Source organism: Alexandromys fortis, unplaced genomic scaffold (genome assembly GCF_014885135.2).
Source record: "Alexandromys fortis isolate MF-2015 unplaced genomic scaffold, M_Fortis_MF-2015_v1.1 scaffold_95, whole genome shotgun sequence".
NCBI lineage: Eukaryota > Metazoa > Chordata > Mammalia > Rodentia > Cricetidae > Alexandromys > Alexandromys fortis.
This window is the reverse complement of record NW_026067990.1, coordinates 7,305,606-7,322,177: the sequence shown is the minus strand read 5'-3', so window position 1 is coordinate 7,322,177 and position 16,572 is coordinate 7,305,606. Positions and strand designations below refer to the sequence as shown.

Genomic DNA, 16,572 nt, shown 5'->3' with positions numbered 1-16,572 from the left:
TTTTGAAACAAGTTATTGATGATTTTATGACCGCATACTCACTTTCGCTAGGAGGCCCTGGGCATTGAACCCAGGACCCGACTCATGCGAGAATAAGCATCCTGTCATTGAACTACACCTTCAAAATCCTCATTTACTCTTCATTTTGAGACAAGGTCTCACTGATTAGCCCCGACTAGTCTCAAACTTGCTGTAATTCTTTCTCTGTCTCTTGAGTGCTGGGACTACAGGACTTTATTATTATTATTATTATTATTTATTATTATTATTATTATTATTAGTGAGTGTGCATGCTTGCATTGTGTCTTGGTGAGTGCGGGCACGCATACGGCACAGTGCATGTTGGAGGTAAGAGGCTAACTTTGTGGAGTCAGTTTTCCAGTGCTTGAACTCAGGTCATTAGGCTTCTGTGGCAAACTCTTTTAGCAGCTGAGCCATCTTGCTGTCCCCAAACACTTCTGAAGGTGTGGACAGTGTTGTCAGCTCTGACTACACTTCGTTCTTCAGTGATATTATGCCCATACTTTTGAGCAGCAGGGTTTTCAGGTGCAGTAGGCAGGGAGACAGGGCTGGGGTTACTGAGGAAGCCGTGTTGCATTATCTAGAGAAGCCGACAGTGGGTCAGGTGCTGCCGAGTTCCTTATCCTTAGGAGCATTTTCAGCACAAGCAGGTCGTGAATGCACAGGCAGGCTAGGCTTCTGTTTGTGAAAACTGCTCTTGTCACCTGTTATTAATTTAAATTTTATAATAGCAATATATTCTACGCCTCCATATGTGTAGGATGCTAGCCGTTTCTGCCTTATCTTCTAGACAAAGCACTCTTTTGTGACTGTCCTCTTTACTGGGAATTGCTTTAATTCCATGATTAGGATTTGACCTTTTACAGAACTCAAATTTAGTTGATCTGTCAACTTTTTCCAGAGAAATTCCAGTTTTCCATCTGCTATAATGAAATGCCTGTCTTGTTTCCAGCATAAGTAATTGTTCTTTATGCTGTTGTTTTATTGTCCAAGGTGTGTGTTTTAAATCTGCCCAAGTGCTTAATCCGGGCACCTGCTATTTCAGTGTGGGTTCAGGCATGCAGAGAAGCCAGTGGACACTCATCCTTGCATTGGAAAGAATTTATGCTTCTTTTGGTAATAGTTACAGTAGCTAAATGGTGATCTCTTAACATGTAAATGCAAAGGGATAACTTTTCCTGAGCTCCTCAGGAGAGACCGGTTGTCTCTGTGTCAGCTACACAGAGGAACTACATGGATGCACCCTTTCTTCCCTGGTTATGGCTATCAAGGATTGCTGATAACCAGTCATGACATTCGTCCTCCTCTCTCATGACCCTTTCTCTGGCTCCTTCTCCTTCACTCTCCCCTGCCCTGTGGCTCGGTCCCTTTCCCTGCTTTCTTTCTTTCATCATATAGAGGTTTGTCTAAACTCAAGATCGTGCCTTACAGTGTGCTCCACCACGCCCAGTTGTTTTTGTACCACTGGTTTGTATTAATATGCTGGGCTTTAAACTCAGCGCTTTGCACTGCCTGTTGCTCTTGCTGCAAGATATGCCCTACCAATCCAGGAGAGGCAGGAGATTTTAAAATGAATCTTCATTTTCAGATCTGAGCATTGGCAAATATTTTTCAGATTGATATTTTCTCCGCCCCTTTTCCTACCAGCTACTGCTTTTACAGCCCTGTTTCTTTTTTTTTACTTAATTTTTTTCACGTAATATATTTTGATCATATTTCTTTTTCCTGAACTCCTCTGAGATTTCCCCCCTTCGCTACTCTCCCAGCTTTGTGTTCTCACTCACTCAGAAGAACAAAGTAAAAAATCAAAACAAATCCACAAAAACCCAGTAAGATAAAAAATAACGAAAGTCTTCCCCCACCTAAAAAATGAAACAGGGAATCTATTTTGGGTTGGTTAACTACTCCTGGGCATGGGGCCTGCCCTCAGTGTGGGTGACAGCTCAGTGACACTCACTAGAGAAAACTGATTCCCCCTTCCCAGCAGGGATCAGTTGCAAATAGCTTCTTGATTGGGTGAGACTATGTGTCCACTTTGCCTTCCTAGTGTTAGGATTTTGTCTGCTTTGAGCACATGCAGGACTCGTGCCTGCTGTCCTGGTCTCTGTGAGTTCATATGAGTAGCTGTTAGTGTGTATACAAGATGCTGTTTGCTTGGAGTCATCTGCCACCTCCCCTCTTACAGTCTTTCTGCATAGGTCTCTGAGCCTGTAGGGCCAGGTTTGATAGAGACATCCCATTTAGTGCTCAGTGCTCCACAGTCCCTTACTCTCTTCACATTGTCTGTTTGCGGATCTCAGCGTTAATTCCCATCTGATGCCAGAAGAAAGCCTCTGAAGAGTTGAGTGATAGAACGATTCTCTGTACATCCCCCTGATTCTGTTCCATTCCTCTCTCCTCTGGTCTGGCTTCTTATCAAGGCGACCCATACCTTCCTGGTTGCTAAACCCAGAGGAGATTTCTCCCTCCTTAATTATTTAACATTATCGTAGCAATTGATAATTTTCATCATTTTCTCAAAAAATGAAAATTTCTGTTTCTTCCTGAATTTTTAGCCACCATGTATTTCTTCCTATTCCTTTGGTTTTCCTCCTTAGGTTCATTATCAGTTTGTCGGTTCCTATTGGCCCCTCCATGGTAGTTGTTAACAGAGCAAACCCAGGACTGACAGCTGTAGTCTTCTTCCCGTACTTTTTGCTCTCAGTTGGTCATCTCATATATGTACCTAAACTTTCCTAACTGATCACTAAGTTGAGGCTCTCTACTTGTGCTCTAGACTCCACATCCTCAGATGAAACTCAACATGTTTGAAACTAAACTTGGGGGCGGGAGAGATGGCCAACAGTTAATGGCACTTGCTCCTCTTCAGAGGGATCTTAGCTCCCAACCCATGTCAGGCTTCTCCCAACTGCTGACACCACGGCTCCAGGGCACTCCATGCCTTCCTCTGGTCCGCTGTGGGCACCTGTGTGTATTTGAGTGCACATACAAATAAAAGTATTTTAAAAACGAACTTGGACTTTCACCCCTACAAATCCATTCTCTTCGTGTGTTCCCACTTCATTAAATAGCTTTATTTTCCATCTGGATGCTCAGGCCAGCATAACCACCTCATTGTCAAGTCCATTAAAGCTCCTCTAGTCTTTCACCTCATTCTCCCTAGCCTATTCTACTCGGCCACCAAAGCTCTCGAAAACATACTATCTTCCAACGACCCCCACTTCTGGCATTACTCTCTTAAATGAGGTCCAAAGCTCTTATTGCCTAATGATTGCAGTGTTCACCTAGACAGCCATTTCGACCCTCTCGAGCCTAGACCAAGCTTTTAAAATAGAACGCTAATGTCAAGCTCACACTTAGGGATCTTCAGTGATTTCTTTTTACTTCAAGGCATTAAAGTTCACCCCCCTTTTCAGCACACCTGTTGTTTTTATGATTTAGTCCCTGCAGATCTTCCAGACTTCACCTCTTGTCGGCTCGTATTGGAGCCATACTGAAACACCTTGTGATTACTCTTACCAGTCATGTTCTGTTATTCCTTGAGTGGATATATATTCTACTATACCTCTACCTGGTAATGATATTAGTTACTTAGGTGACATTGCTGGAAAACCCTCTAATGTCCCATTCCCTTACACTTGGTTAAATAGCTCTTTTCTGTAATTTAAGGCATCTTGTATATGGGTGTGTTGCATTACGATTGGGTTTTTTTTTTTTTTTTTTTTTTTTTGCTAACTGGACTGAGAACTCTTTGAAATGGACATTATTTTCATCTGTGATGTATCTTGCTAATTTGGCAGTTTGTATCTTAAATGAATGGGTGACCAGTCACAATAAAAGACTGTGAGAAGGTAAGTTGGCAGTTTGCATCTACAACGAAGGTGAATGTCCAATATTATATACTAAGTGAAAGAAGCTAGCACAAGAGGTCATACATTATAGGATTTCATTTATATGAAATGTCCACTATAGGCAAATCCATAGAGATGAAAAGTAGATTTTTGACTTCTAAGAGCTTACAGTAAAAGCATGAGAACTTGAGTTTGGGCCCTCACCCAAGGAACAGCAGGCATGGTGGCATGTGTGTTCAAGTACAGCTCTATGGCGGGAGGGGGGCAGAGATAGGTAGGTCTCTGGAGCTCACTGGCTACCTAGTCTAGCCAAAATCAGTAAGGTGTAGGCTCAGGGAAAGGCCCTGTCTCAAACAGTAGAAGATTGACTAAGGAAGACACCCGGTGTTAATCTCTACTACACAGATGTCCATATATGTGCATGTATGTATGTGTGTACACATCTATACGTACTCAGTTTTTTAAAAGGTAAAAAGAACCAAAGGCTAGAGTTTGGGGATAGGGGAGTAAGGAGTATCCTAAAATTTTGGCGGCATTGAAAATGTTCTTGAATTAGTGGTGATCGAGTTACACTTTGTGAATATACAATTTGTGAATATACTAAAGACCATTGAATTGTGTTCAAAAGACTAAGCCTTATAGCATTAGAATCCTGTCTCAGTAAAACTGTCATTAAGCATTGCAGTTTATCAGCACAGTTTTATAGACCGCAAACAATTGTGTTCATCTGAATATGTGTAGGAGTAAAGCCTGTATGCTGATCACATAGGACCAGAATCAGGACTTTTCTTTGATGTATTGATTTTGAGGTGGGTATTTTAAACTTTAATTCTGACATTTCAATAGTAGAAGAATTCAACCAATTTATAAATAATAGATTTACTTTGCCATTTATTAAATATATATTACTTGATCTCCTATGTATGTGTGCTTTGAAAATAACACAGGGAACATATATGTTTACCTTGTTAATTAATGCGGGTGGTCGTGGCCCACGCCTTTAATCCCAATACTTTGGGAGGCAAAGGAGCAGATTTCTGTGAATTCGAGGCCAGCTAGTTCCAGGACAGGCTCCAAAGCTACAGAGAAACTCTGTCTCAAATAAAAAAAAATGCAAGGGGAAAAAAAGAAAACACTGCCTAACTTTGTTAATTGATGGTTGAGGGTTTTACAAAAACACATTTTTTGTGGTCTTGGACTTAAACCCAAGGAGTAGCACTAAAGAAACACTTTGTTTTGTCCTTCTTGTTTGGAAATAGGTTCTCATGTCCAGGAACTCACTATGTAGCCCATTCAGGTTTGAACCCAGTCTTTCCTCAGCCTCTTGAGTGCTAGGATTATAGATGTGCACCAAATTTGCCAGGCTCCAAAAGTATACCTTTCCAGTATGAGTGTGCTTTCAACTGGACACCCAGAGAGCACAGTCTGTTACAGACGATTTGAAGATATTCTCTTAGTTAGTCCCTTTCTGTATTGGTTATGTATGTAGTGACTGAGAAGTGTGGTCTGTGCTGTTAATCTAGGGCACATTTTCCCTTCTGGCCTACTCAATTATGAGAAAATTGGACTCTTAGACATGTGAATTCAGTAGTACTTTAAACTGTAATAGCATTTGGTCTAAAAATTAGTTCTGATCCTCCATGGACTCTGATCAGAAATTTTCTGTTCTTAATCCAGAGATGTGTGTTGGGTACAAATAAGCAGTTTCTGTCTGCATGAGGAGCTGATGGGGCTCTTTCATTTCCAGGTGTTTTGGTGGGGCTGGTGCTTCGGTATGGCATTCATGTTCCTAGTGACGTGAATAATGTCACCCTGAGCTGTGAAGTGCAATCAAGTCCAACTACCTTGCTGGTCAATGTCAGTGGAAAATTTTACGAGTATATGCTGAAAGGAGAGATTAGCTCACATGAGCTCAACAATGTTCAAGATAACGAGATGCTCAGGAAGGTGAGTTTTGAGTTGAAGGGGATGTTTGGGTTTTTGAAAAGGTGTGTAATGAGCAACTAGATGAATCTTAAGAAAACTGATGACCCGTTTTATTTTATTTTATTTTATTAATTTTTTATTTTGAGGCAGTTTCACTTGTGTGCTGCCCTAGATCTTGTAGCAGTCAGTCCTCCTGTCCCTGTCTGCTTGGAGATGCGTGCATGCACTACCTACCTCTCGGCTTGTGCCTCTATGCCTATCTGTAATTTTTTAATATTTAAAATAATAACTAACTTTTAAATGTAATAAAACCTGTTAATAAATATCGCTGTTAGGGGTGGACCTGTCTATGTTTTATTTTCATGATTAAGGCCAAAATCTATAACTCTCTTTATTTGTACTCTCTATATGTTTTTATAACTGACAGTGGTCAGGACCTGACTTCAGAAGAATATGTAAGCATTTCTTCAATTTGCAGATGGCCTTATTGCTTTAGGGTACACTTCTGGGGCCCCAGTAAGAGCTTCAGTTACTGTACCATGCTTCCTATGGGAGGTTGGGTTGCAGTCTCACTAGCTCAAGATTCCTGGGAATGCTTGCTTGTATTCCGCTCAGTTTCTCTGAAGCTGCTCAGTCCCACTTCACACACTGCTCTGTTTTCACCCGCCCTTTGCCTCCTCTCTTCTAGTTAGCAGTACCTGATTTTTATAGTCTCTTGATTGTCTTCCTGTCTTAGGGCTTCTATTGCTGTGAAGAGACACCATAACTTCGGCAGCTCATAAAGGAGAACATTTTTCTCAGGGCTGGCTTACAGTTCCGAAGTTTAGTCTGTTATCATCATGAGGGAAACATGGCAGTGTGCAGGTGGATGTGGTGCTGGAGAAGGAGCTGAGAGTTCTGCAGCAGGATGGGCAGGCTGCGGGAAGGGAGAGACACCAGGACTACCTTGAGCACCTGAAACCTCAAAACCCACCCCAGTAACACACTTCCTCCAACAAAGCCACACCTACTCCAGCAGGGCCACACCTCTAATGTTACTTCCTATAAGCCTATAGGGGTCATTTTCTTTCAAATCACCACAGTTCCTATCTGTAATGGTTAAAAAAAAAACCCACAAACTTTACTTTGCAACCAGAATACTTAGCAGCTATGGAAAAGTCCAGTCCTTAAAAATTTTTGTATGGTTAAGTGGCTAGCTGCATTGCGTTCATATCAAATTCTTCAGAACAGAAAGGGCCATCTGCATTCTTAAAACAAGTAGGTTTTAAAATGAGTCGTCTGTGAGGAGTGAAAATTTTGAGTCGTATAAAAAGTTTTAACTAACTACAGTATTATGCTATGTAGCGTTTATAGAGATTCCCTGTGTAATCCTTTAGTCAATGATAAGTATAGCTCTGAATTCTGTTTCTGAATTTAGGTCTCTTTTATATAAAGCTAAAATATATTTATGCTTTTTCCACTTTTTAAGATTTAAATTTTTTTGTCTTGAGACAGAGACATGCTATGTGGCTTTTGCTGGTCTATTACTAAGTAGTTCAGGCTGACTTTGAACTCATAGCAATTCTCCTGCCTCAGACCGTTCCCAACATTTAGGGATTACAGGTGTGTATTATTTGTGTTCTGCTAAGAATTTTAATGTAATATTTTTGTACAGTTTCCATAGAAATGGTATAACTCATTATTTTAGCATTATCACCCTAAATTTTATTGAGAAGTAGGAAAATAGCTATACTGTAACACAAAATGTATGTGCCTAAAGCATGGAAGTATTAGATTCCCTATTTACTTTTAAGTTAGCATATAAAATAATGGGTTTTATTATGTCATTTTCATATGTATATGTCATTATACTTGGCTCTAATTTGTCTCCCTCTCCTATTGCCCTCTACATGTGCGTGCACACACACACACACACACACACACACACACGCACGGAGTGAAAAGAAAGATTGCTAAATGAGACAAGAATCTTTGCCAAATGCACATGAATTAGGATGTTAAAATCTAGGTTAAGCAAAGAATCATAAAAATCCTCTAAAATCTATCCAGTTAATAAATGTGCCAAAGAAGTGACTAGTTATCAAAAGAAGTTAGCAAATGGTCAATAAATAAAATGTTCGGGAGCAGAGAATTGCAATTTAAACTCCTACATGAAATGTTTTGAAGCTCACTCAGAAGCATTCTGCTGTTAACCATTTTAACCTTGAATCTTTTTCCTTTCGATAGTTTGATAGTGTAGTGAGATATTATGAAGGAAATAATCTCAAAGAATTCTGTGTTTTAACAGGTTACTTTTGACCCGGAAGTCTTTTTCAACATACTGCTTCCTCCTATCATATTTTACGCAGGTTACAGTCTGAAAAGGGTAAGTGCTTTTTGCATTTCCTCTGGTTTAACTAGCCTTAACTTTCCCATGCTTTGATAGGTCTTAAATGTCCCATGCACTTCTTAATACTTGGCAATTCAGAAACAGACCATGTCTTCCAAATTCTCCTTCCTTTTCTCCTTGTCTTTTTGAAATGTTGAAATTTATGCCAGAATGCTTTCTCTGACTAACTTCTAGAGAACGATTCTTTTAATATTAGCGTAGCAAAGTACAATAGAAAATTGTTCTTTCTCAATACTTGGTAGATATTCTAACAGAGCTTAACTTCTTTTTTGTCAGAGACATTTCTTCCGGAACCTTGGGTCTATCTTAGCATATGCCTTTCTTGGAACAGCGATTTCTTGTTTCGTTATTGGGTAAGATTTGAAGCTTGAAATGCCTTTTAGGCTTCAGATTTCCTAAAAGAATACCTTTGACTTGTGTTTATGTGTTATTGTAATCTCAAATGTGTTTTGGGAACTTTTGTGGTACTCATTAGTAATAAGTTTTTTGACTTTTCTTAAACCTAAAGTATTAGCCATATTTAGGTATTTGTTAATTCAACCCAGGGTTAATGACAGAGTACTATAGTAGATTCCTTTTCTTGCCCTTCCTTTATTCTAACTTCTTTAGTAGTTGGCATTTTTATAATATAGGACTGTGTTTATTGTCAGGTCCATAATGTATGGCTGTGTAACCCTGATGAAAGTGACTGGACAGCTCGCAGGAGATTTTTACTTTACAGATTGCTTGCTGTTTGGTGCCATTGTATCAGCTACAGACCCAGGTATGTTTTTGGAATGGAGCTGAAATGGTTCAGTTTGCACTGTTTCCAGTCAAAGCCCATGTGGATGCTCCTTTAGGGTATAGAATAAGGATTAGCACTATGCTTTCCAATTGTGGAAGAATAAAAACTTCTTCATTTCTTTTGGTTTAAGCACATATTTGGTTGTTTTACTTTTTTATTACATTTGCTATAACTGGTTCACAAATTGATGCTGTTCTTATTAGAGCTATTAAATATTTTCTTCAGAAATTTAAATTGGTCTTCATATCCTAGTGATTGAATATAACAAAAGAAAAGCTAGGTTATAATTTTTAAAATTGATTTTATATTTCCTTTTGCATTTCTAGGCAACCATTTCTCTGAAAATCTTCTGTTTATATCCAACTGTCTGCATTTTACAGTAGAAAAGAATTTGGACTTTTATTTGTTTGTTTATTGAGACAGGGTCTGGTAGCCCAGACTGACAAACTGGCTGGTAACTCACTTGGTAGCCAAGGATAATTTAGATAAGCTTGAGCTTCTGACCTTGAACTTGTCTTCCCTCTCACTGGGTTGATTAGAGGGTGCCACCACGCCTGCTTCGTGCAGCACTGAGGAACAAACACAGGGCTGTGTGCATCCTTGGCATGTACTCTACTATTTTTTGTTCTTTTACTACAGGGCCTTACCGTAGCCTAGGCTGGCCTCAAATTCCTGACAGTCTCCTACATTGGCATTGTACATGCTGTGATTGCAAGCAGAAACTCCATGCCTAACTAAGAAAGCAGCTTTAAAATGGCTACTATAAGGCAGCTATGCTGATAGGAGTAGTCTTCAATATTAAAAAATGCTTTTTTGCAAAATTGGCCTTATGGCTATAAAATTGTTATTGACAAAGCTTGCTTCTTTGTGGTTTCATTGTGAAATCTCTAAGAATTTGTGTTAATTAATAAATTTAATTGCTAATGAAGTTTAAAAAATTAAATGTATATTGGTAAACTAACAGCTATATTCAAATGAAGAATCTGTAGAAAATTTAGAATGAAATGGTTGGAGTTAATATCCAGAATATATAAAGAGTTCAGTAAGGTCAAAACTAAAGGAATAAGTAGTCCAATCATTATGCTGTTTGATGAACTGATAAGATATTCCTCAAAAAATGTGCAAATGGCCAATAAGTACATTTTAAAAATGTTCAATGCTGCCGGGCGATGGTGGTGTACTCCTTTAATCCCAGCAGAGGCAGGCGGATCTCTGTGAGTTCGAGACCAGCCTGGTCTACAGAGCTAGTTCCAGGACAGGCTCCAAAGCCACAGAGAAACCCTGTCTCGAAAAACCAAAAAAAAAAAAAAATGTTCAATGTTTATTTTTATGGTTTATTTAACTTTATTTAAAGTGCATTGGTGTGAAGTGTCAGATCCCCTGGAACTGATCTTCAGACAGTTGTGAGCTGCCATGTGGTTGCTGGGAATTGAACCTGGGTCCTCTGGAAGACCAGTCAGTGCTCTTAAACACTGAGCCATCTCTCCAGCCCCTGTTCAATGCTTTTAGTCATTGGAAAAATGAAAATCAAAACTGCAGAGATTCCCTCTCACCCCAGTCAAGATGTCTATCATCGAGGAAACAAATTAAAACATGTTGGTGAAGCTGCGGGATGGGGTGGAAGAACTCCTGCTGGATGTGGTGACGTAATTCTAGCATTTGAGAAGGCAAAGCAGGTGGATTGCTGTGAGTGTGAGGATGGTTTGAGGTACAGAATAAGAGCCTCAAGAAAAGGGAACCTTAAATACTTAGTTTAACTAATTTTATTAGTTAAAAATAAACTAATTTATTAAAATTAGTTTAATAAATAAACTAATTTGTTATAAATTATAACTAATTATAAGGAATACAAATTAGTTCAACCACTATGAAAATCTGTTTGGGAGTTCCTACAAAACAAGCAGCCTAAAGCTAGAACTACTTTATGATCCAGATATATTCCCCTTTAGGTCTAAGGAATGTAAATCAGCATACTGCAGAGATACCTGCACAGCCATGTTTATTGTGGTACTATACATAGTAGCATGCTGTAGAATCAGCCTGGGTATCCATCTACAAATAAGTGATAAAGAACGTGTGACATGTACACATAGATGCATACATAGACACCATGGAGTTTTATTTTGCATAAAAATACAGTTATGTCATTTTCAGAAAAATGGGTGGAACGGGAAATCATGTTAAGCAAAATAAGCCAGACTTGAAAAAGACAAATTTCACATATTTTCTCTTGCTTGTAAAGCAAAATTTAAAAAGAAAAACCATGGGGGGGGGTGTTGGGCCACGGAGGAGGGGAGAGAAAGCTTTAGTTAGGATGTAAAAACAAGAAAATAATAAAAAGAAAGAAAGAAAAAGAAAAACCGTGGAAGTAGAAGGGGAGTTATTTGGAAAGAGAGGGAACAAGCTTATTAGAAGGACAAGTAATGGTAGTGGGAGGAGTCTGATCAATGTACATTATCTGTATATACAGATATATATATACACACACAAATACACACACACACATATATGAAAACATCATAGTGAAACCCATTAGTTTGTACAATTAACAGACAGTGATGAAAGTAAATTGGAAGAAAGACCAGCATGGGGCAGACGAAAGGTTTTTTGCTCCTTTGCTTGGTGTTGGGAGCCTTGTTCGTGGTCGGCAAGTGCTTTGTCACTGACCTATGTCTCTATCCCCTAGACTGAAGATTTAAAACCTGGGGTCAAAGTTTTCTTTTACTATTAGTCAGGATTTGGTAGAGGTTTGTTCTGTTTCAACTTTTGCCCTTGTGAGTTAATCATCTTCTTTAATTGTCACAGAGCACAATGGAAACACGTGTCCTAAGGTTATCTTTGAATTCCTTCCTTAACTCTAATAACACAGGGAATGATAGAAAGGGAGAAAATGTGTTCCATATGCTAGAGATAATTTCTAAAAGATTGCTTAGAGCTCGCTAGGTAGAGTGGTACATGCTCGTAATCTTCACACTTGAAAGTGGAGGCAGGAAGTTCAAGAACTTGTCTCCAGCCTGGGCTATCTAGTAAGACTGATTCAAAATCTCACTAGATTTTGAATATTTAAAAAGCCAAATGAATAAACAAAAAGAGTTCCCAGAGGGTCATTTCAGACAGACATTTGTATGGTTTAATATTTTTCTTTTTTTTTCTATTTATTTATTTATTATATTTTTATTTTTTGTAGTGTTGAGGATAGATAGGAGAATGTAGGGTCTCATGTATACAAGGCAAGCAGTCCATGGCTGAGCTATATCCCCAATCCCTTTGGTGCTAGTTAATTAATTAATTTTGTATTGGATTTATGTGTGGTGCAGGTGTTCCTGTAAGTATATGTATACGTATGTGCATGCGTGTAGGTGTCTTCCTCTATCTCTTTCCACCTTAGATTTTGGAGACAGGATCTCTCAGTGAACCTGGAGCTGACCAATGTCTAGACTGGGTGGACAGTGAGCTCCAGGGTCTTCCTGTGTCTCCCTCCCCAGCACTAGGATAGCAGGTGTACTTGTTATGCACCTTTCCATGTGGGTGCTGAGGATTTAAACTCGGGTCTTCATGCTTGCATGGCAAGTACTTTACTAACTAAGCCATGGCCCCAGCCCTCATATTTTTGACTTTTGATACAGAGCCTTACTAAGTCCCCAAGGCTGGCCTTTAATTTCCTCTCTAGCCCAGGCATTCCTTGAACTTGGTGTTGCCTTAGTTTAGTATTTTGTTTTGATTTCTTTTGTTTGTAATTCAAGGTGAGCTGATACTCATAGCCCAAGTTAGCCTCCAACTAATGGTAATCCTTCTGCCCCAGTCCCCTGAGTACTGAAATTATACGGAGGAGCCATCACGCCTAGTTGTAGCTTAATGTTTTTAAAAACTGATATTATATTGTTTCTTTATAGACTGCACCGAGCCTGGCCCCTTATATTTTTCAGGAAGCCAGTGGCCTCGGATAGAAGCAGGTGCCTTGACCTTTCTAAGGCAACAGTACTTCAACCTTCTGGTTTTGTTTTAGTTGAAGTATTTCCTGACTATCTCAAGTAATAATCTTTTGTAGATAAAGTTTGACAAATGTCCTTTCTAGATTATGTAATTTCTCTAGTTCTATTATTTTGCATTGTCTTTTTAGAAGTTTGAGCCATAGGTTCTCTATTCAAAATTCCACAGTATTTTTCCACTCTCCTTTTTTTTTTTCTTTTGGTTTGCTTTATAAAATCCTATTCTTGGGGATGGAGAGGTGACTCAGCAATTAAGAGCAGTAGTTGCTCTTCTAGAGGACCCAGGCTGAAGTCCCAGCACCAATTATCCTGTTCCAGAGGATTCAGTGCCCTCTTCTGGCCTCTGTTTGTACCAACAACGCACATGGTACACGGATGTATATGTAAACGAGATACTCACACACTTAAAACAATAAAATAAAATCTCCCTCAAATAATTTTTTCTTTGAAGGGTTTAATTTTTTCTTTATTTTGCATGTATGGGTGTTCTACATGCATGAATGTCTGTGCACCATATGCATGCCTGGTGTTCGAGGAGGCCAGAAGGGGTTGTCAGGCCCCCTGGAACTGGTGTTAGAGAGTGTTTTAAGCCTCCATGTGATTGCTTGGAACAGAGCTTGTTTCCTGGAAGAAGAGTCTATGCTCTTAACCCCCAAGTCACTTCTCTGGCCCCCAGTTTTTCTTTGCTTTTCAGAAATTCATGCATGTATATGTAGATCTGTGACTTATCTGCACTTTGATATGTCTACTCCTGTGTTTTGTAATAAAAATTATATCTTTTAAAACACAAACTTTCTGTTTTTATGTTTCCTATTTGAAAATGCTCTCTTGTTTCTGGCTTTATTAATTTTTCATATCTGCTTGGATTTATTTAATGGGTGAGCAATATGTGACCCAGGAATGAAAGCTGCAATGTATCATATCAATCTTATCTGATTTCTAAAAATTCCAATATAATTGCTTTCCTCAAAGACGCGAGTATTATGCTTTCTGTCCTTACCCTGTAATATCCTGATACGTTGGCTTCTTCATCAGTTAATATGGCAGTTGTTATTCTGGTCATAAATCTTGTGCCAACCAAAAAACTGAAGTTGCATTTTCATTTCCTTAGGTCTTTACTAAACTTGGTATGGTTTCAATTTTCAGGTTAAATTAAAGCAAGTCGTAAAGCTCCAAGGGAGAAGGGGTGTTTTTACAGAAAGAGATACTTTTCATATTTTCTTCTTTATTAAAGATTAATTGCTAATTTGTAAGAAATTCTGAATATATTCTTTGTAGAAAATAAGTGTACAAAACCAGTTTTCAAATTTGCATGAGGACTAAAGGGCAACTCAGGCCTTCAAGATTATTTTCAGTTGTTTTTGAGAACGGTAGTGTTGCATGCTAGTCAATTAAGAACAAATATTGTCAGGAAATTACTAAATCTAATTCAGTAAGAGAGCGTTAGAAGGGAAAACATGCATTTCAAAATAACATCTAACAGCTATTGAGGGACAGATGCTGGGCTTGTGATGTCTAAGTATTCTGATTCTTTCTGTCTACTAGTGACTGTCCTTGCCATCTTCCATGAGCTCCAAGTTGATGTTGAACTCTATGCTCTTCTCTTCGGTGAAAGTGTCCTCAATGATGCCGTTGCCATAGTGCTGTCCTCGTGAGTGCTGATTTCCTTTTTCTACTCTGAATAATACATACAAGGGTACTAGCTTCTGAAATTCAGTTGTTGAATAAAGTACATTATAAATAGAAATATTTGGAACAATGAGTCCTTTTACCTTGCTCTGGCAGGAACATGTGTTTTATGGATAATTTGAAAAAATGCATGGAAAAAATGAAAGAAAAATTGACATATTCCCATCATAGAAATAATTCCTATAAAAATTTTAGGGACGTTCCTTCTACTCTTTTCTGTTTGTAATGTATTTACATAATAGTCATTTTAAGTTTGAATTTTATTATCTGTTTAACATTAAAACACAAATACTCTTTTGCTTGAATTTGAAAAACTACATGAAAAGGTTTGTATAGAAATTCTGTTCTTTGCCAGGCAGTGGTGATGCACGCCTTTAATCCCAGCACTCAGGAGGCAGAGGCAGGAAGATCTCTGTGAGTTCAAGGCCATCCTGTTCTACAGAGCTAGTTCTAGTACAGCAGCGGCTACACAGAAAACACTCTTGAAAAACTAAAGTAAGAAAAAAATAGAAAGGGAAGAAAAAAAGGGAAGTTCTGTTCTTACTTTCTAATCCTTCTTTTCCTAGCAGCTTCCTAGAACTGTTCAATAAAAAGTTTCTTTTATGATTTAGTATTTCTTTAAATCCAATCATAGGGATTTTTTTTTACATCTTTTCTGTTTTTATTTTTAATTTTTGGCAGTTTTGGGGATATATCTTGCGCATGCCTGATCCCCAGCCACCCATTTTTTATTTTGAAAGTAGCTTATACATAGGTGTATTCTAGCTTTATTTTCATATCAAAAGAATTTGTTGGGCTGGAGAGATGGCTCTGCTCTTCCAGAGGTCCTGAGTTCAATTCCCAGCAACCACATGGTGGCTCTCAACCATCTATAATGAGATCTGGTGCCCTCTTCTGGCATGCAAGCATACATGGAAGGAACATTGTAAACATAATAAATAAATAAATAAATAAATAAATAAATAAATAAATAAATAAATATAATAAAAAAAATTTGTTCTTTGCAGCTTTGTGGTATTCTTTGTGATCCACACTGTAATTCTTTTCTCTCTTTCCCAATCTCTTACTACTGGCTATTGAAGAACTTTCAGTCCTTTACTTTCCCAAAGGAAGTTATAGTGTTTAACCTACAACTTTCTTCATTTTGCAGATATAGGTATATGGTAGAATGAATTCTTAGAAGTGAGTGAGATTTGTGGTCGCTTTAAAGGATTAATGTGATTTTAGTTTTATTTAATATTGGTAAATTGCCAGTCAAAGAATTGTATCATTTTATACTTCAACCACCATGATATGAGAATATCTCTTCCTTCAGAGCCTCCCCAGTAAACTATTATATATTTTTGGAGACAGGGTTTCTCTGTGTAACAGCCCTGGCTGTCCTGGAACTCGCTTTGTCGATCAGACTGGCCTTGAACTCACTAAGATCCACCTGCCTCTGCCTCCCAGGTGCTAAAATTAAAAGTGTGCATCAGCACCGCCTGACTTTTCTTGATAATAATTGTTGAATGAGTAATTCCTTTTATTTAATTATAGAAATTGCTGTATGTGTTGTTACAAGGTATTTGTAGGTGGAAGGTATTCTGCACCCCTGACGAACTCACTCTTTAACTAAGGGCATACACAGTCATGTGGGCAGCTGCCCTCACCTTACACTAAAATTTGCCATGAGCAAGATGAAAAAGCCCTTCACAGTTTCTCATTACTTTAATTTCTTTCCTTAACTTCTATTTTGTTAGCTCTAAAAGAGTCATAAGTCATGGACTCTATTTTGCACAAGCTGACTGCCTTACTGTGCAGTGAGAAACTACCATTTCACATATATAACACTAAACCCTTCAGTGAGCTGGATAGCAGTATTTAAAGTTGGAAATCCCTTTTTGTGAATGCTCTATGTGTGTTGCTTCCTTCCCTGGTCCCACA

General features: G+C 38.5%; 1 protein-coding gene across 2 annotated transcripts in view; it reads left to right on the top strand.

The window, feature by feature from the left end:
• The window catches only part of Slc9a6 (solute carrier family 9 member A6), a 69,022-nt gene that overhangs the window by 16,590 nt on the left and 35,860 nt on the right, over positions 1-16,572 (top strand). For both annotated transcript variants that reach the window (XM_050159678.1, XM_050159677.1), the window contains 5 exons: positions 5,620-5,819; positions 8,086-8,163; positions 8,464-8,540; positions 8,838-8,950; positions 14,506-14,611. In XM_050159678.1, the coding sequence (XP_050015635.1) occupies positions 5,620-5,819; positions 8,086-8,163; positions 8,464-8,540; positions 8,838-8,950; positions 14,506-14,611 (574 nt within the window). The remainder of the gene's footprint in view (positions 1-5,619; positions 5,820-8,085; positions 8,164-8,463; positions 8,541-8,837; positions 8,951-14,505; positions 14,612-16,572) is intronic.